This window comes from Centrocercus urophasianus, unplaced genomic scaffold (assembly GCF_019232065.1).
Source record: "Centrocercus urophasianus isolate 14NV4802_14NV808 unplaced genomic scaffold, USGS_Curo_1.0 seq_29, whole genome shotgun sequence".
Taxonomy (NCBI): Eukaryota; Metazoa; Chordata; class Aves; order Galliformes; family Phasianidae; genus Centrocercus; species Centrocercus urophasianus.
In genome coordinates, this window is record NW_024884855.1 from 6,892,499 (window position 1) to 6,915,555 (window position 23,057).

The 23,057-nt window shown below is 42.8% G+C and overlaps 1 protein-coding gene and 1 long non-coding RNA gene across 7 annotated transcripts in view; both read left to right on the forward strand.

The window, feature by feature from the left end:
• Positions 1–182: 182 nt before the first annotated feature.
• The window catches only part of ARHGAP17 (Rho GTPase activating protein 17), a 38,523-nt gene continuing 15,648 nt past the window's right edge, over positions 183–23,057 (forward strand). For 4 of the 6 annotated variants that reach the window (XM_042827684.1, XM_042827685.1, XM_042827687.1 and 1 more), the window contains exons 1-7: positions 183–291; positions 17,417–17,456; positions 19,743–19,847; positions 20,687–20,763; positions 21,819–21,930; positions 22,121–22,197; positions 22,407–22,518. In XM_042827684.1, the coding sequence (XP_042683618.1) occupies positions 239–291; positions 17,417–17,456; positions 19,743–19,847; positions 20,687–20,763; positions 21,819–21,930; positions 22,121–22,197; positions 22,407–22,518 (576 nt within the window). In that variant the 5' untranslated portion in view covers positions 183–238. The remainder of the gene's footprint in view (positions 292–17,416; positions 17,457–19,742; positions 19,848–20,686; positions 20,764–21,818; positions 21,931–22,120; positions 22,198–22,406; positions 22,519–23,057) is intronic. The other 2 variants (XM_042827683.1, XM_042827688.1) reach the window with 1 other exon arrangement.
• LOC122165063 lies at positions 6,637–13,010 on the forward strand. Its single transcript, XR_006170371.1, has 3 exons — positions 6,637–7,136; positions 7,249–7,738; positions 8,434–13,010. It is a non-coding gene; the product is annotated as an uncharacterized LOC122165063 (long non-coding RNA).

Genomic DNA, 23,057 nt, shown 5'->3' on the forward strand with positions numbered 1-23,057 from the left:
TCCCACAGCATCCAATGGAAGAGCGAGATCTGCGAGGCCCCGCCCAGGAAGTGGCGTCGTACCGCAAAGCACGCCGGGAGTAGAACTTTCGCTGCTCGGCCATCCGGGTTTTCGGGCGGGGTCGGAAGTGGCGTCTCATTCCGGTAGGCGGGGCTGAGCGGCGGGGCCGCGAGCAGGGAGGAGGCAGCGCAGCGCAGGCAGCGGGAGCCCGGCGGGAGGCCGGGGCGCGGCCGCCGCCATGAAGAAGCAATTCAACCGCATGAAGCAGCTGGCCAACCAGACCGTCGGCAGGTGGGCGGCCGGGGCTGGGCGTGCTTGTGGGGAGCGGGCTTGCGGCATCCTCTGAAGGCCTTTTGGGGAGGCAGTCTGCGGTGGGCTCTGAGGGAAGCTGAGAGAGGGTGCGGGGTCCGGCGGCATCGCCGGTTAAAGAAATAATTAGTGGGCCTCGCTATGCGGAGCTCCGCTGGGAATCGGGCAGGCTCTCGGCAGGTGCCGGCCCGGGGCTGTGCCGGGCGCCTCGTCTGCGTTCGTTCGTGACTTTCGTTTCCTTTGTTGCCGCCTTTGGTTCAGCTTTTTTCAGCTCCGTCGCTTTTTCACCCTTGAGAGGACTGCAGGGCGCGCGTTTTGCGAGCAAAGTAAACTTGTGTGAGACGCTGCCTGTGAGGTCTGCGTGGCTGGGCCTGGGAGGCCTGCAGCCCGCTTCTATGGGAACGCACCTCAGCGGTGCATTTTAATCTCAGGGACTGTTCTCAGCTTTTAATAAGAGCTTAATCCAAAAGTTTATGCTTTCAAATGATCCGTGTTTATATTTCTGTGTGCTCTGTTGCAGTAGCACATTAATACAGCATCTATTTTCTTTGGGGCCTGCTTTATATAAAAGTCAAGTGTGTCAGCTAATAATGGTGAAGCAGTAGACTTTAATAGGCGTTTGTTTTGCTATTAGAGCATAACTTCTAAACTAGTCTTCTGTGTTCTTTCATTCCCACTTCGCGTAGTGATTTCTCCATGAATTAGCCTTTTTATTTTTTAAAGCTATTGGAGTGACTGTTGGGTTCCTGTTTGCACATGTTTGGTTCAGCTCCAAATGGAATTTCTGTAATCTGTGTTGCGCTGAGCAGGCTGAATGTCTCAGTCCACTTTGTGGTGTGTGTGTGTGAGGGGGGAAATAAGAATGAACTCCAAGAGCAATGTGTTGCCTCGTATGGGTTGGGAGCAGAAGCTCTTCCCTCCGTCAGACCCTCCACTGATGGCAGCTGGCACCCCGCCGTGCGGCTGTGGCTGTCTGTTGTTTCCCTGCTGGTGCTCAGGGTGTGGCTGTGGAATTGGTGCTTTGGTCTGTGCCAGGTGCTGCTGAGTGTTATTCTGCTCAAGCAGTGAGGCGTCCTGCTGTCATTGTAACACAAATGGGCACCTGTAATTGCTTTTCATTAAAAGCTATTTCTACTGACCCTGACTCATTTGTTGTTATAAGCTTAACATTAGGAGTTACTTTGAAATCAGTTTAAACTCTATTTCTCCTTTTCCTGTTGCATTAAATCCAAGCACGTTCTTATTGAGTCTGTCTTTGCTTATAAAGTGGTTTTTAATCAATGTCTTAAGAGCGTTCAGCTAATGGTATGGATTGTTTTCCCAAAAACATACAAACCATTTAAATAGAAGTGAGAACACTCTGAAAAGTGAGGATGATCATAAAGTTTTGACCAGTGTTTTTTGCCTCTTTTGCATGTAAATTATAGTCTTATGTTTGCAAATGCTTTGAATTGACTCATTTTAGGGGTTGTTTGCCATGATCTTACTAATTCTAGGGACTTCTTACTCATTTGTTGCTGAACTGAATATTTGTCTTCCCAAGTTAAAGAAAAATGCTTATGTAGCTGAAATAACTTTCATCTCTGCAAATCTGTGTTAATTCCAGTGAAACCCAGGAGGTTTCGTTTATGGGCATGGCTTGGGGATGGGAGGGAAAGAAACAGAACTGGAGAGGTTGGTGTTGGGTTTTGCCAGTGTGATCACCTGTTCATAAGAGAGCTATAAAACTGGAAGCTTAGTGAAGACTGGCATGGTTCCCAGATTGCTGTCTCTTCCTCCATGTGCACAGCCAAATACTACTTCTCATCTAAACCTATCTTTCTTTACGTTTTTGGCTTATTACAGTGCTCATATCGAACTTTCAAGATAAAATGTTGTAGAAATGAATCATTTGCATTAAGTATTCACTTGAATACAGGCAGTACTTGAAGCAGGAGCTGCTTTCAAGGCCTGTCAAAGTACGCAGTTGAGTGAAGGCTTTGATTTGCAGAAGTGTTGTTCACAGGTGCTGCTGTGGTTTTTCCCAGTGGAGGAAGAAGGAAATGTCTCAGCACTGTGGCACTGAATCAAGAAATTGAACATAATTACTGCAAGCAGTACGCGAAGAAGAATATTAACTTACAGCTTTAATAATAGTTACACTGAGAACCATTTTGTTTCAAGTGGTGTTGTGCTATTAAAATCCAGTGGTGAATATTTAGCATGCAAGCCTCCTTGCATTACTTGTACTAGCTGAGAATTCAAAAGTCATCAGGGTCTTATTTCATTTCCCAAAGTAAAAGCTCTTAGCAGTGATAGGCTTGTAATTGGTTTCATTTGCAGTGCTGTGCTTTCCGTTTTTTGACAGTTCTGCACTATGTGTGTTTGATAAGTACTGAAGGACTTGTGGAGGGTGAGCCTGTAAAACGTTGCTGAATGATGATGACTTATAGTATTAGCAGAGATAAAAGCATTTGTGGCACTGGGTACCAGAAGCAGGAGGTGAATCACTTCCATTTTGTAACTTTGAAAACAGAATTGCATTGCTTTCTGTCTGTGGTTTTTGCGTATGTATGGTTGAATTTAAGCAAACTGCCTTCAGGTGCGCTGGGATTTTGTAAGCAAGCTTGGTGCTGCTGTAACTCACTGACAGGACCAGCTGGTCACGTCCTCTTGCTGGCTCACCTGTGGCACTGCAGGGCCTTGTGCAGAACACCTACTACTACTGGCCTTGTTTGTGACATCTGCCCTTCTGTGCCACCCCTTGCTTTTGCAGAGCAATCTATGACTTGGGGTTTTGTGGTGTTGTGTTAGAAAGGGGAGTATTCTGCTCTTCTCACTCATTCTGAACTTTTGTCCCCAAAATTGGGATAAGGATTCGTGTTACAGGGAGTTCAGCAAACTTCATCTGCGCGTCAGTGATGTCTTTACCATGTGGTTTCATTCACCTTAATGGGGGGATGTTTAACTCTAGAATAGCAATGGCTTGTTCCATTCAGCTTGTCACCTGTGAGTGGTGCAGCCTTTCTTAGGACTGGCTTCTGAAGGCACACAGAGTGACTTGGTATCAGAGAGGTAATGCCTCAGTGTGAGGAATAAGGAGGAAGAAGAGATGGTCCAGCATTTCACTAGAGCAGAGGAATGGCATTTATGGGAAGCCTATGAGTCTGCATGGGTAGAATTCTATAGCATTATGAAACGTACGTTGGAAACTAATTGAAGGGGGGATTATCTGAGTGGAGCGGGATTCCAAGATAATTAGTAGATGCGGTATTAAATACAACAGCAATTATCTTGAGGATGTTGTTGCATGCCTTAAACAAGAGAAGTATTCAATCTGCCATTGAGCATTTATTTCTTTTATTTGACAGTTTATCTGTAAATGATGCAGCTGTTCAAGCAAGCATTTCTGATGACAAAGCTCTAATTAATGCATGAAGTAAAAATAACAAAAGGAGACAGACTTTGATTTGAAGCTCAAGAGATATTCTACTTCTCTAACAAAAATAAGTGCTCAGAAATGTTGTCATTAAAGGTTTTTAATGATGCACTAAAAAGCATTTGGGCTCCTTAGTCGAGTAATTGATGAGAAATGAGTCCTCAGAGGTGTTTGTGTCCTGCTGTTTAGTTACAGAAAAACAGGCTGGTAATTAATGACATTTGATAAACCATCTAATAATTCTGCACAAGTTTGGCTTCTCTGCCTTTGGGGACACAGCCATTAGTGTTCTCATTAATTTTTTCATCTCCTAGGTACAACTGAGAGCATACTGTACAGATTAAAAATTATTCTAGACAGCTGGTCTGGAAAGTTTGGATCTTGATCTCTGATGGCTTCTTTAGGCTGCCGGGATGGTGCGCTCACCTTTACTAGCAGGGATGCTCCTGTCAGGATGTTGTGCTGCTTAAACCAGGACCTGCAGTTCTGGCTAATTACAGTCTGAAAGAGGCTGCAAACCAAGAGACAAACTGAATGCAGCTTCTTCTCTGGTTGTCCACTGTTTGAATCCAGTGTCTGGTACGCAGGGAGGTTTTTCCTGGCCCTGTTCACATGACGTTACTGTGACTCGCCAGGAGCATTTGCACGGACTTTTTAATAGCTCACGCTGTGCTTGGAAGGTGCAGTGCTGGTCTATATATAGGAGCTGTTCGAGGCACTCGGCAGTCTGTGAGCAGTGGGCTGGGATTGGTGTCCCTGTCACACAGCACTAAAGCAAGTTATGTTCAAGTGACGTGCTGAGTGACTGCGCAGTAAGCGGCTCAGACTTGGTGTGCTCTGCTAATGCTTTGTGGGAAAGCGAGGTGGAGCAAGTTGGTTTTCCACCATGTTGGTGTTGTTCATTGTGTCTGGTCATAACTTTTTTTTCAGTGTTCTGTGAATTACTGCTTAAGGAAGCTTTTATGTCCTGCTCATCTGGTCGTTCTTTGCAGACCAGCTGTTTTTTGTGCACTTGATGGTTAAATAAGTTCTGTCATCTCCAGTAATTCTGAAGCACTTCGAATATAACATCAACCCTACAGTGCTATTAAAAAAAAAAAAAAAAAGTAAAAATTGCACATGTTGAAGAGATGCTACTTCAGTGTTCTTCTTACTCTTTCAATTAGTATGATAAAGTTTATTAAATGTTTTCAATTGGTAAACGCATTTGAGAAACTGGTAAATGGCATTGAAATGTATTCAGGGGAGAATTGACCTTGTGGCGTTGCTGTAGGTTAGTGATTGTCTCAGCACTCACAAAAAAAAAAAAATAAATCCTTGGGTTCAGTGTTTATAATAGTCATGCTAAACATTTCCTGTTTATCTCCAAATGAAGTTTGAGGTCTTTGGAATCAGAAGATGAACTTAGACTTTTCTAGAAGATGACTTAATTTAATGATAGGTTTAAAGAGTCTGAATAGATTGGATTAGGAAAGGTCTATTTTCCCAAACGTGCAGACTTTCATGGTTTGTGTTACTGTCCAGGGCTGATTGGCATGTAAGTGTCAAAGCACCAGTAGCAGAAGGAATGCGTTATCTAAAAATCTGCCTGCCTGAGGAGTCCAAGAGGCAGCTCTGCCTTGCATGGGCTGCAGCAGCGCATGTAGCTCTGCATCCTTTGCTCCATCAGCTTCAAAATACAAAACTTGGAAATGCTGTATTGTAGAATTTCTTAATCTGAGAAGGAAGCGTGCAGCTGGCTCACAGGCAGCCCTTCAGCATGCTTTTCATCCTATGCTGTATCAACAAAAGTTTCTGCTTGGTATCTGCGTGTTTATCTGTTTCCTGCACTCCTTAGAAAACACTGACACAATGTAGCACAGTGCGCAGCTCTTCAGCTGCTTTTTTGTAAAATTCCCAATTATAGGAAAACCTGCAGCTACCAAGTTTCCAGTTTGGCTCTGCTCCTTGTTCTACTTATCAATGGAAGTTGCAAATACACTGGTACAGCTTCAAGTGTTTCTACGGCAGGTACCTTCAAGTTACTTTGTTTCCCCTTTGTGGAAGCAGAAAGTCTTCCACTCTTCACCGCTGTGTCATTCTAGTTTAATTTTGGTGTCTTGAAGGTATCTTCAAGTTTTGTGCCTTCTAGCAGAGAACTGTCTGGAGGCTGTTAGAAGAAAAAAGCATTGCATAATGCAGGGGCAGGCTTGCCTGTTGGCTGGCGGGTGGGCAGTGGGTAAATGCTTGAGATTTTTGTTACAGGAAAAGAAATAACAGGACTCCAAACTCAGGGATTTGATAATTCTTAGTAGCAATTTTGTGTGCCTCCAGCTGCCTGCTCCCATCTCATGTAGCTGTGATCATCATGCTGCTGCTTGCTGAAACAGATCAGAGGACTGATAAAATATTAACGACAAAAGGCAGCCAGGTCCCGTGGGCTCAGCTGGAGCCGGATCACCTCCGACTGTGATGTGCTGCCTGAGTGCCCCCAGGGCAGGGATGCGAGGCAAGGCCAAACAGAGCACTTGCCTGAGGAGAGCATGGTTTTATGTTGCCTTAAAGAGATGAATCAAGTGTAAGCTTTCCAGTGCAGCTATTTCTCTCGTTGATTCACGGGCTTTGGAGGACAGTGATGATTTTGCCAATTCTGGCATGCTGCGCTTCTGTTATGGTGTGTAAACAGCCTGGGGTATCCCTGTGCCTGTGAAGTGCTGGAGGGAACCAGTGTTGATATCAGGTGTGCCTGAGGAGGAGATTTTGGTATCTGATATAACAGAAAGTTCATGGAATCTGCTTGAGCACAGTGGTGCATCTGGGGCCAGGGCTGTCTCCGGGCTGGTGCCTGTGGCACATCTTTATACAAACATCTCAGATTTAGCCCCTTTGTGGACAGTGCTGTGATTCCTTAGTTCTAACTTGGTCTGGTGGTGGCTCTTAGAGCAAATAATTTTTAGTTCAGGTTATACCCAGAGCTGAAATCCTAAAATAGTGATGATTGAAGTTGCTAAATTAGCTAGAAGGGATCTAACAAGCTGCTTCCACATGATGTGGTAATGTGATACACTTGGGATTTATGAAAGCAAATGCATTTCTTAAATACTTGCATGGTATTTTTAGATTTGTTAATACTAATGGATCTGTAACAGAACTGTTCAGATTAGAGATCATTCTGTTAGCTAATTAAAGCCCAACACATAAGATCTCTTTAGGATATGGTCAAGTAAAAAAAGTATCTTGGTGTGTTAGATGTTTCCTAGCACTGTGTGCTTTCCAGAGAAAGATTATGCGGCTTGATAAAAGTAGCATCTTCAGGAGAACCTCCTGCCTGCTCTGCTGCCTTCCATTCCACACGAATTAGCTGTCCCTGTTTGCCACAGCGCAGCTCTGCTCTAAGCCCATGGGAGTTGAACAGTACAAGCTAAATTGGGTAAGTTGTAGTTGATGTCCTGCAACTCAGACCAAATAGCTTTACAGCAGTCAGCGATGACATACTGAGTGATTTTACCAGATTAATGTGCTTGATTACCTCATTTTTCAAGGCTGCTTGATTGCTGCACGTACCAGTCCTGAAAGCAAGGCTGAATTTGATCCTCAGCAACACTGGTGTGCTTACAGCAGCTCTGGGTGTCTAGACAAGGAAGAATTGGGAACTTCCAAGTATCCTTTTAACCTGCAATGGTGCTTTGTTGACTTAAAGTATTTTAAAATGTATTCCTTAGGAACCAAATGTAGATATTTGGGCTTGTAATCATTATTCCATTGCTGATAAAAGCATGTTAGAATAGTAGTGCATCTTGTGCTTGGATAGTCCTGCTGTCTGAACAGGAAGCTGGTGTTCGTAACTACAAGCCAGCTGGGTGAGGTCACAAGTTCTTCTCTTAAGTGAGGAGGAGCCTTTTTTCCTTGACATAGATTGTTTTCTTGTGCCCTTAATTGCATTGCAAAAGGACAGGAACATCCTGGAGTGACTGCAGCAGAGTGAATCAAGGAGCAGAGGGGTCTGCTGGGCAGAGTGTGCAGAATATCTGAGTCAGTTCCAAGTGAGAAGGGTCAATGCAGGAGGAGATTTTCCCTTCAGTCTTATGGGTTGTCCTGCACCAAAATCACTTGATAAAGATATTTGTGTAAAGATGCTCTTTGGCCATGTTGTGTATTTCTCAAGATTCCAGTGATACTTCCAGAGTGAAAATTATTGCAAGGAAAGCTGATAACTTGTACAGCTCAGCTTTAAAGAAAAGATTAAAACTGTTGTTGCTGTTGGAGCATGCCACTTGTGGCTTGTACCTTCTTGGTAACAGGGTTAAGGATACAGAAAAAAACATGTCAGTTTAGCTAGTGACAGGAGAATTAAGTTAAGAGGTTGGCCCTCTTTTTTAGAGGATAAGTTGCTGTCCATGCGCCTTTGAAGGCTGTAGCTGTTACATAGATTGGGAAAGCACAGCAGCTTACTCAGATGCCAGCTTTGTGGAATGAACCAGTTATCAAGCAGTCCATAGGAAACGCTAATCCAACTGATTACAAGCTATTTTCCATATAGCTATTTTCCAATACTAGTGTTCTGCCATCCCTTCATTTCTGCAGGGGAAAGAAACACACAAGTTAAGCTGCTGCAGAGTTGTTTTGGTTGAACATTGAGCTGATTTGTCTTCTGTAAGCTGATTTTGAATGCAGATTAAGTGTTCTGAACTCTTGATGGTTGTTGTTTTTTTTTTTTTTTTTTGTAGGAACGGAGCACAAGGATAAGGTAATCCTGGTTTTGTAACAGGAAGTCTGAACGTGTGTGTTAAGTGTTAGTAAATCTCTACTGGGCTCTTAGAGGCTCGTGTTTCCTTCTCAGAAACTTTGTGATGGTTACCTTTCAGTTTCGTGGCAGAACAGCAAAAGCCATGGTGTGCAGCACATGGCGGGGTGTAATGGCGCACATCTGTGTGTCACCTGCATTAATGTGGCCTCGTATGTACTGCATCTGGGCAGTGTGCAAACACTTGGACATCCAGTGCTGTAAAACCCTGCAACTGGATGAGCAGTCTCGATTGCAGGCTGATCTTCAGAGCCTCGGCTCGGTTAGAGGCTGGTTTGCTGCTTGGTGAAACACAGTAAAGGATTCTGCTGTTAATTGTTAATCAGCAAATCTGTGCAAAGGTTTCACTGGAAGATGGTGAGCATGAAGCAGAATTCTCTAAGACTTTTTTTTTTACTGTTATTTCAAAGCTTCCAATTCCTTTTCACATTGTTACTTTCTATTCCTGCTTCACTCTTCTGCATTTTCTTTATTTCCTTGTTTTGCCTTTTTTGTTGATTCAGTTTGGTTCCTTTTCCGAGGCTTTCACTTGCCAGCTCTGCGAATCCCTGCACTTAAAATAGGCCTGTCTGGACAGGGTGTTAAATTAAGAGCAGTGTTACCTTTGAAGTGCTCATTTTGGATTCAATTTTTTTGACACTTATGCAATGTAATATGTGGCTGGAACACCCTGCCAAAGTCCCAACAACCAAACAAATATGCAGAAGAAAAGGCAGATTTTTTAGCGGTTCATTGCGTTTCGTTATGGTAGGGTAAATATGCAATACAAGGATGAGGCTGTCTGTGCTGAAAGCATTTTGTGTTTGTGGAAGGTAGTGCTGCTTCCTATCCCTTCTAATGATTGATAATGCAGAATTTCTGATTAAATAAAATGAGAATTTTGAAATGTTTCAAGCATGTGGGCAATTTGCTTATTCTGTAGCAGTCTGAATGCTGGCTGAAGAAATCAAACTTGCTTTTTCTCTTTACTTTTGAAAGGGTTCTCCAGTCTGCAGGTCATCTGGCAAGGGAGACAGTCCTTGTCTGAAATGAAAAGCTGCCAAACTCACATGTAGGAAATCACAGAGCTGTTCTGTTACCCACTGAAATGTTGCCCACCAGCTGTGCTTCGTGTTTGTTGAGATGCAGTGGTGGCTCAGTACAGTGCCCTTGTGCTCCTGTCTGTTTGTTCCCAGCTCTGTGCTTGCAGCTGTGACCACTATGATGAAGTTGGTCTGGCTGAGAAACATCTTTTCTCTCAAGCAGGTCATTTTTCAGCTGGATCTGTGGTGGTGCTGGATGGGGAGAGCAGCAGCCTGAGGGCACAGCTCCTGGTGGTGCCCACTGGCTGCACCTCACTCTAGAGGCAGAGCTGACCTCAGGCTGTGCTTCCACAGCAGTGGCTGTTTAAGCAGCTCCTTGCTAAGGGGACAAACTTCACCTCTGCCTTCGAAGCCTGAGCAGGTGCCACTCCCCTGCCCTTTGCCTGTGGGGAGCAGCAGCAGAGGATGAGCTGTGTGGGATGTGGCCCTGACCCATCAGCGTGGGGCTGCTGGCTTGGGATGCAGGAGTGGCTAGATGGGTGGATGGAGGACCAGGACATGAGATGGGGCTGCTTTAGGAAGTACTCAGGAAGGAGGAACTCTGAAGGGAAGCACCTGAGGCAGCAGTCCAACCATTGCCCTTATCTCAGTGTAATTTCCTGCTGATTGCAGCTGGCACAAGCCCAGACTGCTGCAAGGGCAGAGAGAGCAGCTCTACAGAGCTGTCTGCGAGAGATGAGGCTGCAGGCTGCTGCTGTGATGCATCCCAGGTGGGGTTGCTTTAAGTGGGCCAAGTTCCTGGGGGTGCTGTGGGCACTACTGGAGCGTGGTGGGAATGCTCATCCTGGCAGCAGCGATGTCCATGTCAGTGTACAATGACTGTGTTATCATCAAACTGGGCTTAATGGTCACAGAGATCTTTCCCAACCTTAATGATTCTGTGATTAGATGGCTTATTCCCCAACTATTTTCTATATCAAAATGTTATCCATCTAATTTTAGGTAAAAGTATTGTGTGGGAGAAAAGGTTGCTTGCTTGGTCTTTCATGGGTGGGCAAAAAACCACCATTTATATGTAAATATTGTGCAGTTAAATATATAGTATTTTAATAAAGATTTTTAATGAGGGTGTTTTATGCAATTTTAACTCATATCAATAACCTGACGTTTGGGAATTTCCACAGTACTGTTAAGTATTTGAGTGCACTCAGCATGACAAATCTGTATTGTAATACTTAAAGGGAAAAAAGAAAGGCATGGAAAACTCGCTGGGGTTTGACCAGGTGAGAAAACTATTCTTCTATATCCTAACTTTTCTTTTTGCTGCTTATTTTTTACAACTTGACACAGGAGATTTTACTTGGGAACAAACACATGACCGCTGCTTGATTTCACCCTGGCTGGATTGAAGCAGTTAGAATTTTAATCCCTCACCACAGCACCTTCAGAAAGTATTTATATGACAGTGTCTTCAGAACAAAATGCACTTTTGAAAGAGAAACCACATTACCTTTATGGCCTAATGTGCATTGGGGTTCTTTCTGTTTGATTTTTTGGAAGTAGGAATACAGGAAGAACTTGAGTTAAAGCTTTGTAATGGTATAAAACAGTAGAGTTGCAGTAAATACTCAATGTACAGGGACAGTAACAACTGGAAGCACTTAATTGTAAAGTTTTATTTATAACCAGATGTTGAGAAACTATCAGGCTTGTCAAAGACTGCTCGCTGAATTGTGCCTTTCTCCATTAGGACAAAATTGCTTTAAATCTTCTTCTGTATTCAGACCCCAGTTGCAATTTTGTCATCTAGGAAACTCGACTATGTTTGTCTCTAATTTGTAAGAGCTGTCACTCATAATTATTTGCCTAGAATTGTTATAAAAATTAACTGGTTTATTTTTTTCTCGAATGGCAGTATATGCAGTTTAAGTCCCAACTTCTAATATTAACAACTGTTTTTTTTTTACAGGAATGGGGTTGGAGAGTAGTGCAAGCCTCTCTGCTGGTGCTGTGCCTCCTAGAATGGCCCTGAAATAGGATCTGGCTCGAGCTGTGGCTGTTCTCAATAGCTAAATTTATTGCCTTGCCTGGAGAGGAGCCTTGAATCCATTTCACTGAGCGAGGAATTTCAACCCAGTAATGCAAACAGGCTGTCATGGGCTTCCCTGCTGCTGTGGAGGCAGTCTGCTTTGTTTCCAAGATGATTATCTTCCTAAAGCGTCGTCTGTCTTTAATTTGAGCAGAAAGGCTTCCTTCTTCAAAATTGGCTGCCTGAGATTATAGAAGAGGTCAAGGTTGTGGCCTCTAGATTGAGTGATCAAAGTCTGATGGAGAAACTCAGTGAGTAAAATGAAGGAAGGCAGAGGAGCAGAAACAGTCATCTGTTCAGTGAGGGTGAAGTTGTAGTTTGGCAGACATAGGGATTCTGAGTATGTAGATTGTGACTGATGATGTGTTTTGGTGCCTAGAAGATGTTGCCATGTTTGTTACAGCACTCGTAAAGGGTTATAAGCACTAAACCTGCAGTAACCACATGGGTTAAAATTGGTGACCTGAGTATTGCAGTAAAGTATGAAAACTGAATCTGCCCGAGGACCTTCTCTAGGAAGTCACTTCGTGGGTATCTCCTCCAAAACAGGAGCCACAGAATGATTTATCCTACTTCTACTGAAGCGGCCGTGGCCACTGGATCTACAATAAACATTTGCAGTATTTCTGCATAGGTTTGTACTGTTAATTTGGGTGAAAAATGGGGGCAGTAGACAAACTTGAAGTCTGGCTAGTGGCTTTTTTTTTTTTTTTTTTTTTTTTTTTTAGAGGTGTCTCTAAATTTTAAGTAAATGCTGAAAGAAGGTTGTAATCAACTGAATGTGGCTCTGAAGGGATGTTAAAGCGGGTTGAAAGAGAACTTTGCAGAATACTGGTATTTACTTTGTGTCATGTTGGTGTCTTCTGGAAAGAACTCAGCTGCAGTGAGGATTCCAAATTGTCACCCTGCTCCCAGTGTTGCTGCTGGCTTTGCTGTGGAAGGGAGTCCAATGGATTAACTTGGAGCTTGTGTAACACAAAGTTGGTTTCTGTGGTTTTGAGAGGACATGGCCAAGTGTTTTGGCTCTGGCTTGTCCTCAAAATGCCGCACAGGTGAAAGCAAACTCCTGTAGTGCATCCAGAAAGCAGAACGCTGCCAAAGAAAGCAAAATAAATCCTCTATTATAAAGTGGTTTTGAAAAGTGACATTTAATACATGCATTTACAGAGTCTGCAATTGTGGAAGCTTTGCTTTTCAGGCACAGAAGTTTCCTTTAACATATGGGTGTTATGGAGCTCAGCTTATGAGAAGTGTACGGAAATGCAGCCTGTTGGTAGAACACAGGAAATGGGAGACTGGTGTTAAACCTGCACTGCAACCTGCATTGCTTGACACCCGTTCAGATAGCAGGGCTCGGTGCGAGCGGCTGCTGCGGATCAGGGCAGAGCTGGGACTGGGGGCTTCCTGTGTCCCCCTGCCCACTTGAGAAGTCAAACTCAAGCTGAACTTGGGCAAGCTGCTGCCACTCTATTTCACATTCAGATGCTGATTAAAGCAGTCATTTCAAGTGTTGATAAATGGTACTTGGGAGTGGATTCTCAATGTTGGAGCTGTTTTCCTGTGTCCTTATTGGAAGGGAGCCACCCAATGCCCCGTGTCTTGTTCAGTTCTTTTCCCCTGATGGAAGTTTTCTTTCCATTTTGACACGTTTAGTAATGAGACTCCATAAATTTGGGTTATATTTATAGTTAACACTGATTAAAAAGCCTATCTGTCCCTGAAATTCAGTACAGTGTTGAACAGAGCTGTTAGCCCCACAACATTGAGTTCCATTTTCTGTGAGGCCTGACTTAGTATTAAAAAAAAAAAAAAGCAAATCTTTTAGAAGGGAACTTGTCACCTAATCCTGGGCTCCTTGTTTTGGAGTAGAGCTGCTGATTCCTTCATTTTTCCTGGCAACAAGTCCTGCTATTGTGCTGTGGGAAGCAGGCAGGATGTGCTGCAAAGCGTTAACTTGCCAGCGAGTGCTAATCTGGTTACTCTGGGTAACAAACAAAAACTGTAAGCAAAATCAAGCAGCAAGAAGGAGTGCTTGAATTTCATCTCATGTTCCTGGTAGGTATCTCCTAATTTCCAGTGAAGGCTTTGCAGGGTGCCCCGTGCAGCCTTGCCCTCCCTGGCATTGCCTCCACCAGCTCTGCTGTGTGAGTCAGGGTTTCTGTTTCCACTCCTGCACTGAGTCACTTGTTCTGTTGCAGATGCCCAGGGTTTATGGCCCCGCATGGCAGGATTGCTCTTGTTCCTTCCTTGTTTGCCTGTCAAGAGTGTAAATTTCCATTGGTTTTGTAGCTTTGACCATTCAGGAGATGTTCCCTGGTCAGTTCTGGTGCTGTGGTAGTGACAGTACTCTGCTGTGCAGCTAGTGAGATGTCAGGTATTGTTCAGATCCAGCTTCAATTTTTTTTTTAACTCTTCAGCTCTGCAAATTTTGTACCTGCAAATGTAGATTTTTTTTTTTTCCCACCATGGAAGATGAGCATTCTTATCTCAGGAATTCTCTTCTGCTGTTCCCAGATGCACAAGCCAGAGGTCCTCCCTCCCCAGTGCCGGGGGGGGCCCCCGCGGGGATGGGGGTGCTGCTGTTGGGGCTGGGGTGAGCAGTGCCTGGCGCCTGGCCTCTCCAGCAGCGCTGCACTGCGCCCCAGGGCCTGTCGAAGAGATGGGAGTGTCTGAAATGCACGGGGCTATAAAACACAGGAGAGGAGGGCTGAGAACACATGCAATAAACCTGTAAAATGTCATAGCAAGCTGAGGTATTTTAATTAACGTAGTTCGTTCATTAAAGTTACAGCCTTTCCTCTCTCAAACCTCTTGGTGGTTGTTTTTCCCTTGGAGTGAGTTAAGGCACTGTGGTCTTGCCATGCCACTCCCATAGAAAAAATGGCACCAGCATCTGCGGTGTGACATATTTCAGGTTAAGAGCACAGCTTGCTGTCCTCAGTAAAATTTTAAGAGCTCAGTGCTTACCTTCTTCGTGGGCTGTGGAGGTGGTTATAGCTGCAACCGTGCAATTGTTCAGTTTTGCTTTTGAAATCTATGTTTCAACTGAGAACCTGGGGCTGTTGCTGAGGCAGGATGCAGTCACAAGGTTGCATTTTCTGCCTGATGGTAGTGGTCACTGAGAAACAGTGCTATTTGGTGGCTCTTCCTTGCATTTATTATTAAAGGTGGAATGTGGGCCTGCAGGAAGGGTGAGGTCTTTCCTCTGTGGTTCCAATCCTGACATAATCAGCAGCTTTCCTAAAAAGACGCGAGACTGGGAGCAGCAGCCCCTGCCCACCACGGTCTGGATTTTCCAGATACTTTGATAAGCAACCACATGTGCAAAGAGGAATGGCAATAGTGTAATAGTGTAAGGAAGGATTTGAGGAACACAAAGATGTGTTAATATTAGGAGCTTTTTTTCCTCTGAAGGTAACTTATGTAAAATGCGTTTTGTGACTCCCAGTAGCTAAGAGGGAATCTGTAAAGTGCTGTGGTTACAGCAGTTTGATTATTGCAGCATGGCTGGAGGAAAACCCGGTGAGCTCGGTCCTGAAAACTGAAAGCTTTTTAATGTAATATTAATTGGTATTCCCTGCTAGGGCATAGATCTACTGCAGCTCACGGTTTAAATGATGCACACGTATCCAGTTGTAGGTACTCTAAATGTTTTTAGAAATTGTTTTGCATTGTGCCATCTGAAGTGGCTGCTTCATATCATGAAGTTGGTTGTTAGGTTAACGTGTGTTCTCTTCCGGAGTGCCAGAACTTCTCTGGAGGTGGCTGTTTCATACCACGTAAATACGTAAAAGTGGGTCAGCATAGAGGGTAAATAAACTGTTGAAATACCTTCCTCTAATTTGTTCCTCTCCACTAAGCCAAATTAAAGGCTAGAGCTGTGTAGAGGGGAGTCAGTGTAAACATTAATTACAAAGTAGATGTAGTAGATGTGGAAACCAGCTGCGTTTCTTCTTAAACAGATTTCTAGGTGGAAGGAGGAAACTGAGACCTGGATTTATGTGAAGAAGGGGGAGAAGGCTGCTCTCACATCGCTCATGCTGTAGTTTATTGTAAGGGATGCCATCCAGAGCAACCTTGACAGGCTTGAAAAGTGGGCCCACATGAGCCTGATAAGGTTCAACAAAGCTTCATGGAAGGTGCTGTACTTGGGTCAGGGCAGTCCTCAATATGTATGCAGACTGGGAAAATAACTTATGGAAAGCAACCCTGCCAAGAAGAACATGAGAATCCTGGTGTGTGAGAAGCTGGGCAGTGAGTCAGCAGTGTGCACTTGTAGCTGGGAAGGTCAACTGCATCCTGGATTGCATCAGCAGAGGGATGGCTGTGGAGCGGGCAGGGGATCGTCCCCCTCTGCTCTGCCCTCATGAGGTCCCATCAGAAGTTCTGCATGCTGGCCTGGGATCCCCAGCATAAGGATGGTGTGAAGCTGTTGGAACATGTCCAGAGGACAACTAGAAAGATGATCAGAGGCTGGAACACTTCTCCAGCTGTTGCAGAATTCTTGGTTTTGTGTAGAAGTCATGGCATACCTCGTTCACACAAATGCTACTTAGTGTTGTGTGCTTGTGTCAGCTCAGCTAGCTGATGTGGATGCCAGTTGCCACTTGAGCTTAGACTGTTCTTACAGTGAGCACCCTCTACAAAATCTGTTTAAGAATGTGCTGCTGTTACTGGAGCATTTCCAGTTCTTTGGAGCTTCCGGTGGGATTTGGCAAGAGTGCTAACCTGGTCATTAACCTCAACAATTAAATGACTGACCTCTTACAGGATGTAATTCTGTTCAGGCTCACTAGTTCTAGTTGTGCGGAGGTTTATCAATCTTGTGTGTATTTTCTTAAACAAATGTTACAGTTCTTGCAGTTTACATTTCTATCGAAGTATGTATGGCTTTTGTCTTGCTGAGGTTTTGAGCATCGCTGTATTCTGCTGCTCAGTTATTGAGCACTTAATGGTTCACCAACAGTTCGAGCAGATAATGCGCCATGAAATTGAAGTCAAATACCTTTGAAAAAATTCAAGTGAACGAATGTTGTGTTCAGCTGGTGAATCTCCATCAATAGAATGGACTTTCTGCAGATGGTCAGACTTGCAGTGAGATATTGAACAGTTCCTAAGAGCAGAAGGGGCACAGTGCCGTAGACAAACTGACGTGCTACTTTGTGAACGAAGAAATCAACTACCGGGATACCTCAAAGTCCCCCTACAGTGAGAGATGGGATGGGCTGGGTTTCTCTTGATTCTGTAGCTAAAACAAAGGTCTTTTAAAGCAGTGTTATATAAAAATAAATCGACACCAAGCAAATCTGGTTCAACATTAAACAGTTCAAAGTTTGTGTGTAAGCTGGGAGTAGAAAAAAGGTTAGAACTGTATGCCAGAGGTTTTAGTGTGTGTATGCACAATTATATAGCAGCCTTTAACATTCTGTCTGAAAGCGTTCCGATATTTTTCTGTTGAGAGCAGACCTTTACTGGGAAAGCTGTTAATTTTTGATACTTCTTATTTTTTTCAATGATAATAATAAAATGATAGAAAAGATGTGGGGAATCAAGCAAAATGAGGTCATGGGAGGGTTTCTGGTGAAGGTCATGTTGATGGAAGATGAAGGTAAGGTGGTCACGCTTCCATTAATGCTGATTGCCAATTGATTTACTACTGCCGAAGTAAAATATAAAAAGATGGATTTGGTTGTCCTCCATTTCTCATTATATTCCTTTACCTTCAGGTGAACAGATAACAGCATTGTAGTCATTTCTGCTAATTTGTCTGACAATGTTCTTTTTTTCTTACCTAGGGCTGAGAAAACAGAGGTGCTTAGTGAAGACCTGCTGCAGGTATTGTAACGCAGTTACACATATGCTTAATGTTCTCTTTGTGAAGTTTGAGCCTTCTGAATTTTGGGGAGTACCAATTCAAAAAAATTGGAGCGTGATGATGTGGGAAGGAGCAGTGATTAGGCACAGCTGGTTTGTCTTCACTTGTGCCGCTTTGGAAGGGACCATCTTGGCCCTTAAAGGAAATAGCAAAAAGCATGCCAAGGGCATGCCAACAGGTGTCGTTTTTGGAATTGTTCTGAGTGCATAAGTGCTTCTAGTTTAGCTTGCAGTATTTGTTCTCAGACTTGTCACACTGACGTTTGTTTGCAGACTTGTCATTCTCATGATATATGCCATCTCATCAAATGTTTCATGGTGGAATTCTAGTTGCTGCTGTTACATTACAAGGTTGGCTGATTACACAAAACAAAGTGACTACAGACTTGTTCTTCTACATTGTTCTCTTCCTTTGGTCATTTTGCAAAAGGCTTTTAAAAAGAAGAAAGAAGGCAAAAAAAAAGGCAGATGAGTTGGCTGGAGTCAGGTACCCCAGCTGCTCCTTCAGCCTTCAGTGTTACAGTTATTTCAAGTTGTTTACTAAGCATCTCAGTATGCTGGAGTTCAAGAGCTGTGTAGGAGACACAGAGGCCAAACAAATGAGGTGTTACTTTTATTTTATCTCTCTCCAGCTGTTCTGATTAAAGTAGAAGATGAGAGAATGTACCGGCTTTAGAACTTGAATGCAGTTACAGCACATGAAGTCATTTTGAGTAATGGTGAAGTGATCCGACCTGAAACGCTGTGTTCTGCTTTCCATGGGACTGCTTTATTTGAGCCGTGGATGTCTCAGCAGTTTGACAACGCTGTTTTTAATTTCTAGAAGGGTGTGCACAGTTAACTGATAGGGGTGTTATTGAAACACCTTGATAGCCTTTAGGGGCCCGTGTGTTTTCTTCATTGGCTGCAGAATAGCAACAAGAAGTGAAAGCCAAAAATTCTGCTGCTTGTTGCCAAAAAAATTTTGCAAGCAGGGCTTTCCCAGGCACACAGCAGACTGGCTACACCCAAGTGGAAGAATTTATTCACTTGTTTGTTTGCACTTGGGGGCTCATGGAGGGCAGGGAGGCTCTTATCTAACTAAAGAGCTTAAAAGCATGGTGCTGTTCATCTTGTAAATGTTCCGGTGTTTCTTTTTATATTTATCACTAGCTTTGACATAGGGTTGTCATAGCTTTTTTTGGTTGGTTTTTTTTTTTTTTTTTTCCTGTTTTGTGGAGAGTAGTACTCCATTTCCAGGTATCGCTGTTAAATATGTTCCCATCTGAAAAGAAGCAGTGTGATTCAGTACTTCAAAGGCTTCTGCAATGGGCCCTCCTTCTGGAATGCCCTTATAGCCTATAGTGAAGCAGTCACTCGATACTTTGTACACTGAAGATGCTCTGTGGTTGCAGACAACTTGGCCTTAAGGTCACATTTGCAGTTCAGAGGTAGCTTAATGCATATTAATGTCTCTTGTGGTTTTCATGTCTTTTTTGAGCTCAAAAGCAGATCAGCAGAGAGTATATAATCATGAAGTTTTGGGGTCAAGTTCTTCCTATCAGTCTTTCTGCCGTTTGGTATTCTGGCTGCCTGGAAGGAGGCTGCTGGAATGTCAGCTCTCCAGAGCCTTTTTGGGGAGCGTGAGCAGCACGTGTGGCAGCTGTGAGCTGGCAGTGTGCTGGGGGCGGCCCTTCACTGGGATTACTGCACTTCATGTGGGGATGAAAACCTGTGCTTGGTGTTTTAAAAAGTCTCAACTGTGTGACCTCAGAAAAAAAGACATTCACAAATAGAGGCTGCTTTGGAATGTGTTGGTAGCTTTTAATCTTGACTTGAACAAAATAGAACAGGTTCCTCTCTGCTAGAGCTGCTACCCCTGTTAGCAGCTGCAGTTTGCGCTGCTTGCTTTTGTTGGGACTGACTGCATGCTTCCCAGTGCAGCTGCATAGATGTTTGCATATCCCATCCCAGCAGCTACTGTCCATAAGTGCATAATAAACCTAGTGAAAAGGGAAAATGTGTCAATATCACCTGGATGCCTATTGTTGATGTGAATTTACAGAATTGGCGTTCATTGGAACGTGCTGTATTTTTGCTGTCAGGCATTCTGTAAAGCATTTGAATTTCTTTGTAAGCTACAAAACTTGAGAAATAAGCAAGCCAGAACTAAATGTGATATAGGAGGAAGGTTTTTCTGCTGAGGCCAAGAAAATAACTTCTGTTTCTTATTTTCTTTTCCTCCTCTGTCCCCCTTCCGCCTACTAGATCGAGAGACGTCTTGACACTGTGAGATCTGTTTTCCACATCGCACAGAAACGGTTAATTGCGTGTTCTCAGGGCCAGTATGGTACAGACCCTGATAAGAGACATGTAAGTACAGCTGCTCCTTGGGTTGTTCTGAGACTAGTCTGAATACAGGTTGGCCTTCTCTGTTCTGATCAGTCACTGTGCCTGATGTTATCCAAGAGAAGTGTGACTGTGGAAAAAGAAAAAATGTATATATAAAATTCCACATTTTGACATTATTTGGTAAAATACTAACTATAGTTCATCATCCAGATATAATAACGTGAACTTAGAATACCTTAGTATTGTCAGGGTGCCCATTTCTGCATTGTGCTGAGTACTGAAAGCATTCGTAAGAGCTAACAAAGGGCAATGCTTTGCCTTGTTGATCAAGCTCCTCATGTTTACAGTTGCCTTTGAGCACAGATTTCTCAAATGAACCGTAAACCTTTGGTTGGTATACTTGATTTCTGCCCCTTAGCTTTCTTTAGCGAAGCCACAGGAAGGTTTTCTTAATGCATTAAAACCAGAAATGATTAACATTCAAATTTTCTCCTTTTATTGAAAAAGAATTATTCTGAAAATGGGCACAGAAAACATTTCTCTGCCATGAAATGAATGATCTAGTTGCTTAATGCTCAAGCTTAAAAAAAATCTCAAGTTAAAGCTATTTAGCATTGTTACAGTCGTGGTGCAATTTGGACTAGACTTTGCAACTCAGACTGCTTTTCTCAGTGTCTGAGAACATGAATCTTTCGGCTTGAAACTTCTTGCGACTTTGCATTTTCTTAAAGTCAAGCAATGAGTTGCATATATGTATAAGAGAAACAAAATGGAAGAAAAGTTTAGGGGGTTTATACTGGAAAATCTGGGAAGGGTCAATAGCATTAAGTAAACTAAGCACTGTTCATTCTGTTCCATAGAAAAAGCTTCCTCTAACAGCTCTTGCTCAAAATATGCAAGAGGGATCTGCCCAGCTAAGTGATGAAACGCTGTTGGGGTGAGTATCTGACTTTCTTTATAAGAAGTTGTCTGAGATTTTGTTGCTTGCAGAGTTCTAATTAGAGACTTTATATACACAAAGGCTGTTCTCAAGCTAATGAGACTAATATTTCTAAATTCTCTCTCTATCTCATGGGAATAAAAAGTGAGCAAGCAATTCTTCTGGAACTTTTCTGGAAACAAGTTGTAAGTTTGCTCTGAATTGCATTCCAGAGGATTCTGACATTCTGCTGTTGTAAAAGCTTTTGAAAATTAACTTATCTCCTTGTGGACTGTTAAAATGATTACTCCAGTTTAAAGTTCAAAATCTGGTGTAAATACTACATTCTGCAGATTTGCATCAATGGCTTCTAGTTTAAAGCAGTGCCAGTTTCTTTAGCCTGGCAAAGTATTTCTTTGCTATTTTCAGGAAAGCAGTTGAAACAACCATCAGTATGCTGAATTCCTGAAGCAACTGTTTTCTTGTTGCTGATGGAGATTCTAATAGAGACAGGGTGAACAGCCCAGAAACATTTGCATGCATTTTTGTGAGCTGTTGGATGAGATTTAAACTTGGGTAAAAATTATAAAGAACATGTTTCCCTTAGAACGAGGTTGAAACAAAGGTCAAAGTATGATTTTTGGAACTGTAGCTGTTTCCTTTTGATTACCTACAATTATGGCATTAAGACTTCTTTTGTATCAAAGTGGCTTAGGAGAAAATTAAATACTGTATTGAGCAATTTTTTTCAGTGCCTGGTAAGATGGAAAGATAAGCTTCAAAATAAATACTGACTTTTCTGTCCTTGGGACCAGTGTAATCATCTAGAGACTTAAAGCCTCCAAGACTATTACAATGGTTAAGGAATTACAGTTTAATAGCACTCCTTGCCTATACCGAGTTTGCCAGTGACAGCATAGAACAGCTTGTTTTTATGCATTAAAGGCTTGCTTTGTACAATGCAGACTTTCCAAAAGGGTAGCAAAGAACAAAGCCCCACAATTGTTATTTTAAATCATTCTTCTTCAGTCAATAGTAACTCACATTGCAACCATTTCCTACAATTCTTAAAGGAAAATGCTTGATACGTGTGGTGATGCAGAGAATAAATTGGCATTGGAGCTCTCCCATCATGAAGTACAGATTGAAAAGGACATTCTAGAACCACTGAGCACGCTAACAGAGGTAAGTCATATGAGCCTGGCTGAAGAAATAAATCCGGATTTTTATTTATCAACTGAGCAAAAAAGGGTTTATCTCACTGCTGGTAAGATAGATAGTAGTGAGTTAGTGGTGGAAAGTGGACATGAAATCTACGAAATGTAGCATGTTGCACTCTGCAGAAATAAATGTATGCCTTGAATTCTGGTTCTAGGTAGAGATTCCCAACATTCAGAAGCAGAGGAAACAGCTTGCGAAACTGGTTTTGGACTGGGATTCTGCTAGGGGAAGGTAAGAAGTAGTTTCAAATACTTAGTCCTACACTGTTCACATGGGCTTATTGTTGATACCTGATCTGACTTTGATATTTGCTTACCTGAAAACCCCTGAAATGTTTGGCTTTTTCCGGTCAAAAGAAAACAGTCTTAGAAGTGAGCCCTCAGTGCAGGTTGTTGATTAATACTAGACTTCATCAAATGACTGAAGCCTTTCTTCTGCAGGTATAACCAAGCCCACAAGACTTCAGGAACAAATTTTCAAATGCATCCTTCAAAAATAGATTCCCTTAAGGAAGAAATGGATGAAGCTGGAAATAAAGTAGAGCAATGCAAGGTAAAACAAGAGGCATCTCTATTGTTTACACATTTCTCTCATTAGCAACAATAGCAATCAGAGTGTGGCTGCTTTCATAAGCCTTGCTTGTGGCACTAGCTATCTTGCTTCTTGCAGTCGCAAGTAACGGGTCTGTTAATAAACCAAGTGTTTTAAAGATGTAATTAGGACTAGTTAAACATTGAAGTGCTTTCATTTAAGAGGAACTTTACTTTTTAGGATAAGTATTTTACATTATTTGCTGGTTTAGTCTGAAACAGTTATAAGAAGAAACTGCCTAAGCCTTGACTTAAAAGTTCAGGGTATCTGTGTACCTCTAGCCACTGAGTAGCCAGGAGGTAGCACAGCTCTGAGCAGTTCACATTCAGTTTCACTTCTCAGTAGTTGAATGCTAGATTATGATGCAGTTGAGCTCCAAAACCTTTTAATAGTACTTATCTTTTCATTCCAGGATAGACTTTAAATAATCTTGCCATACAATCCAATTGCTTACCTCAGTGGCCCCCTTCTTTGATGTATTAAGCAGGCATTTTGAATGC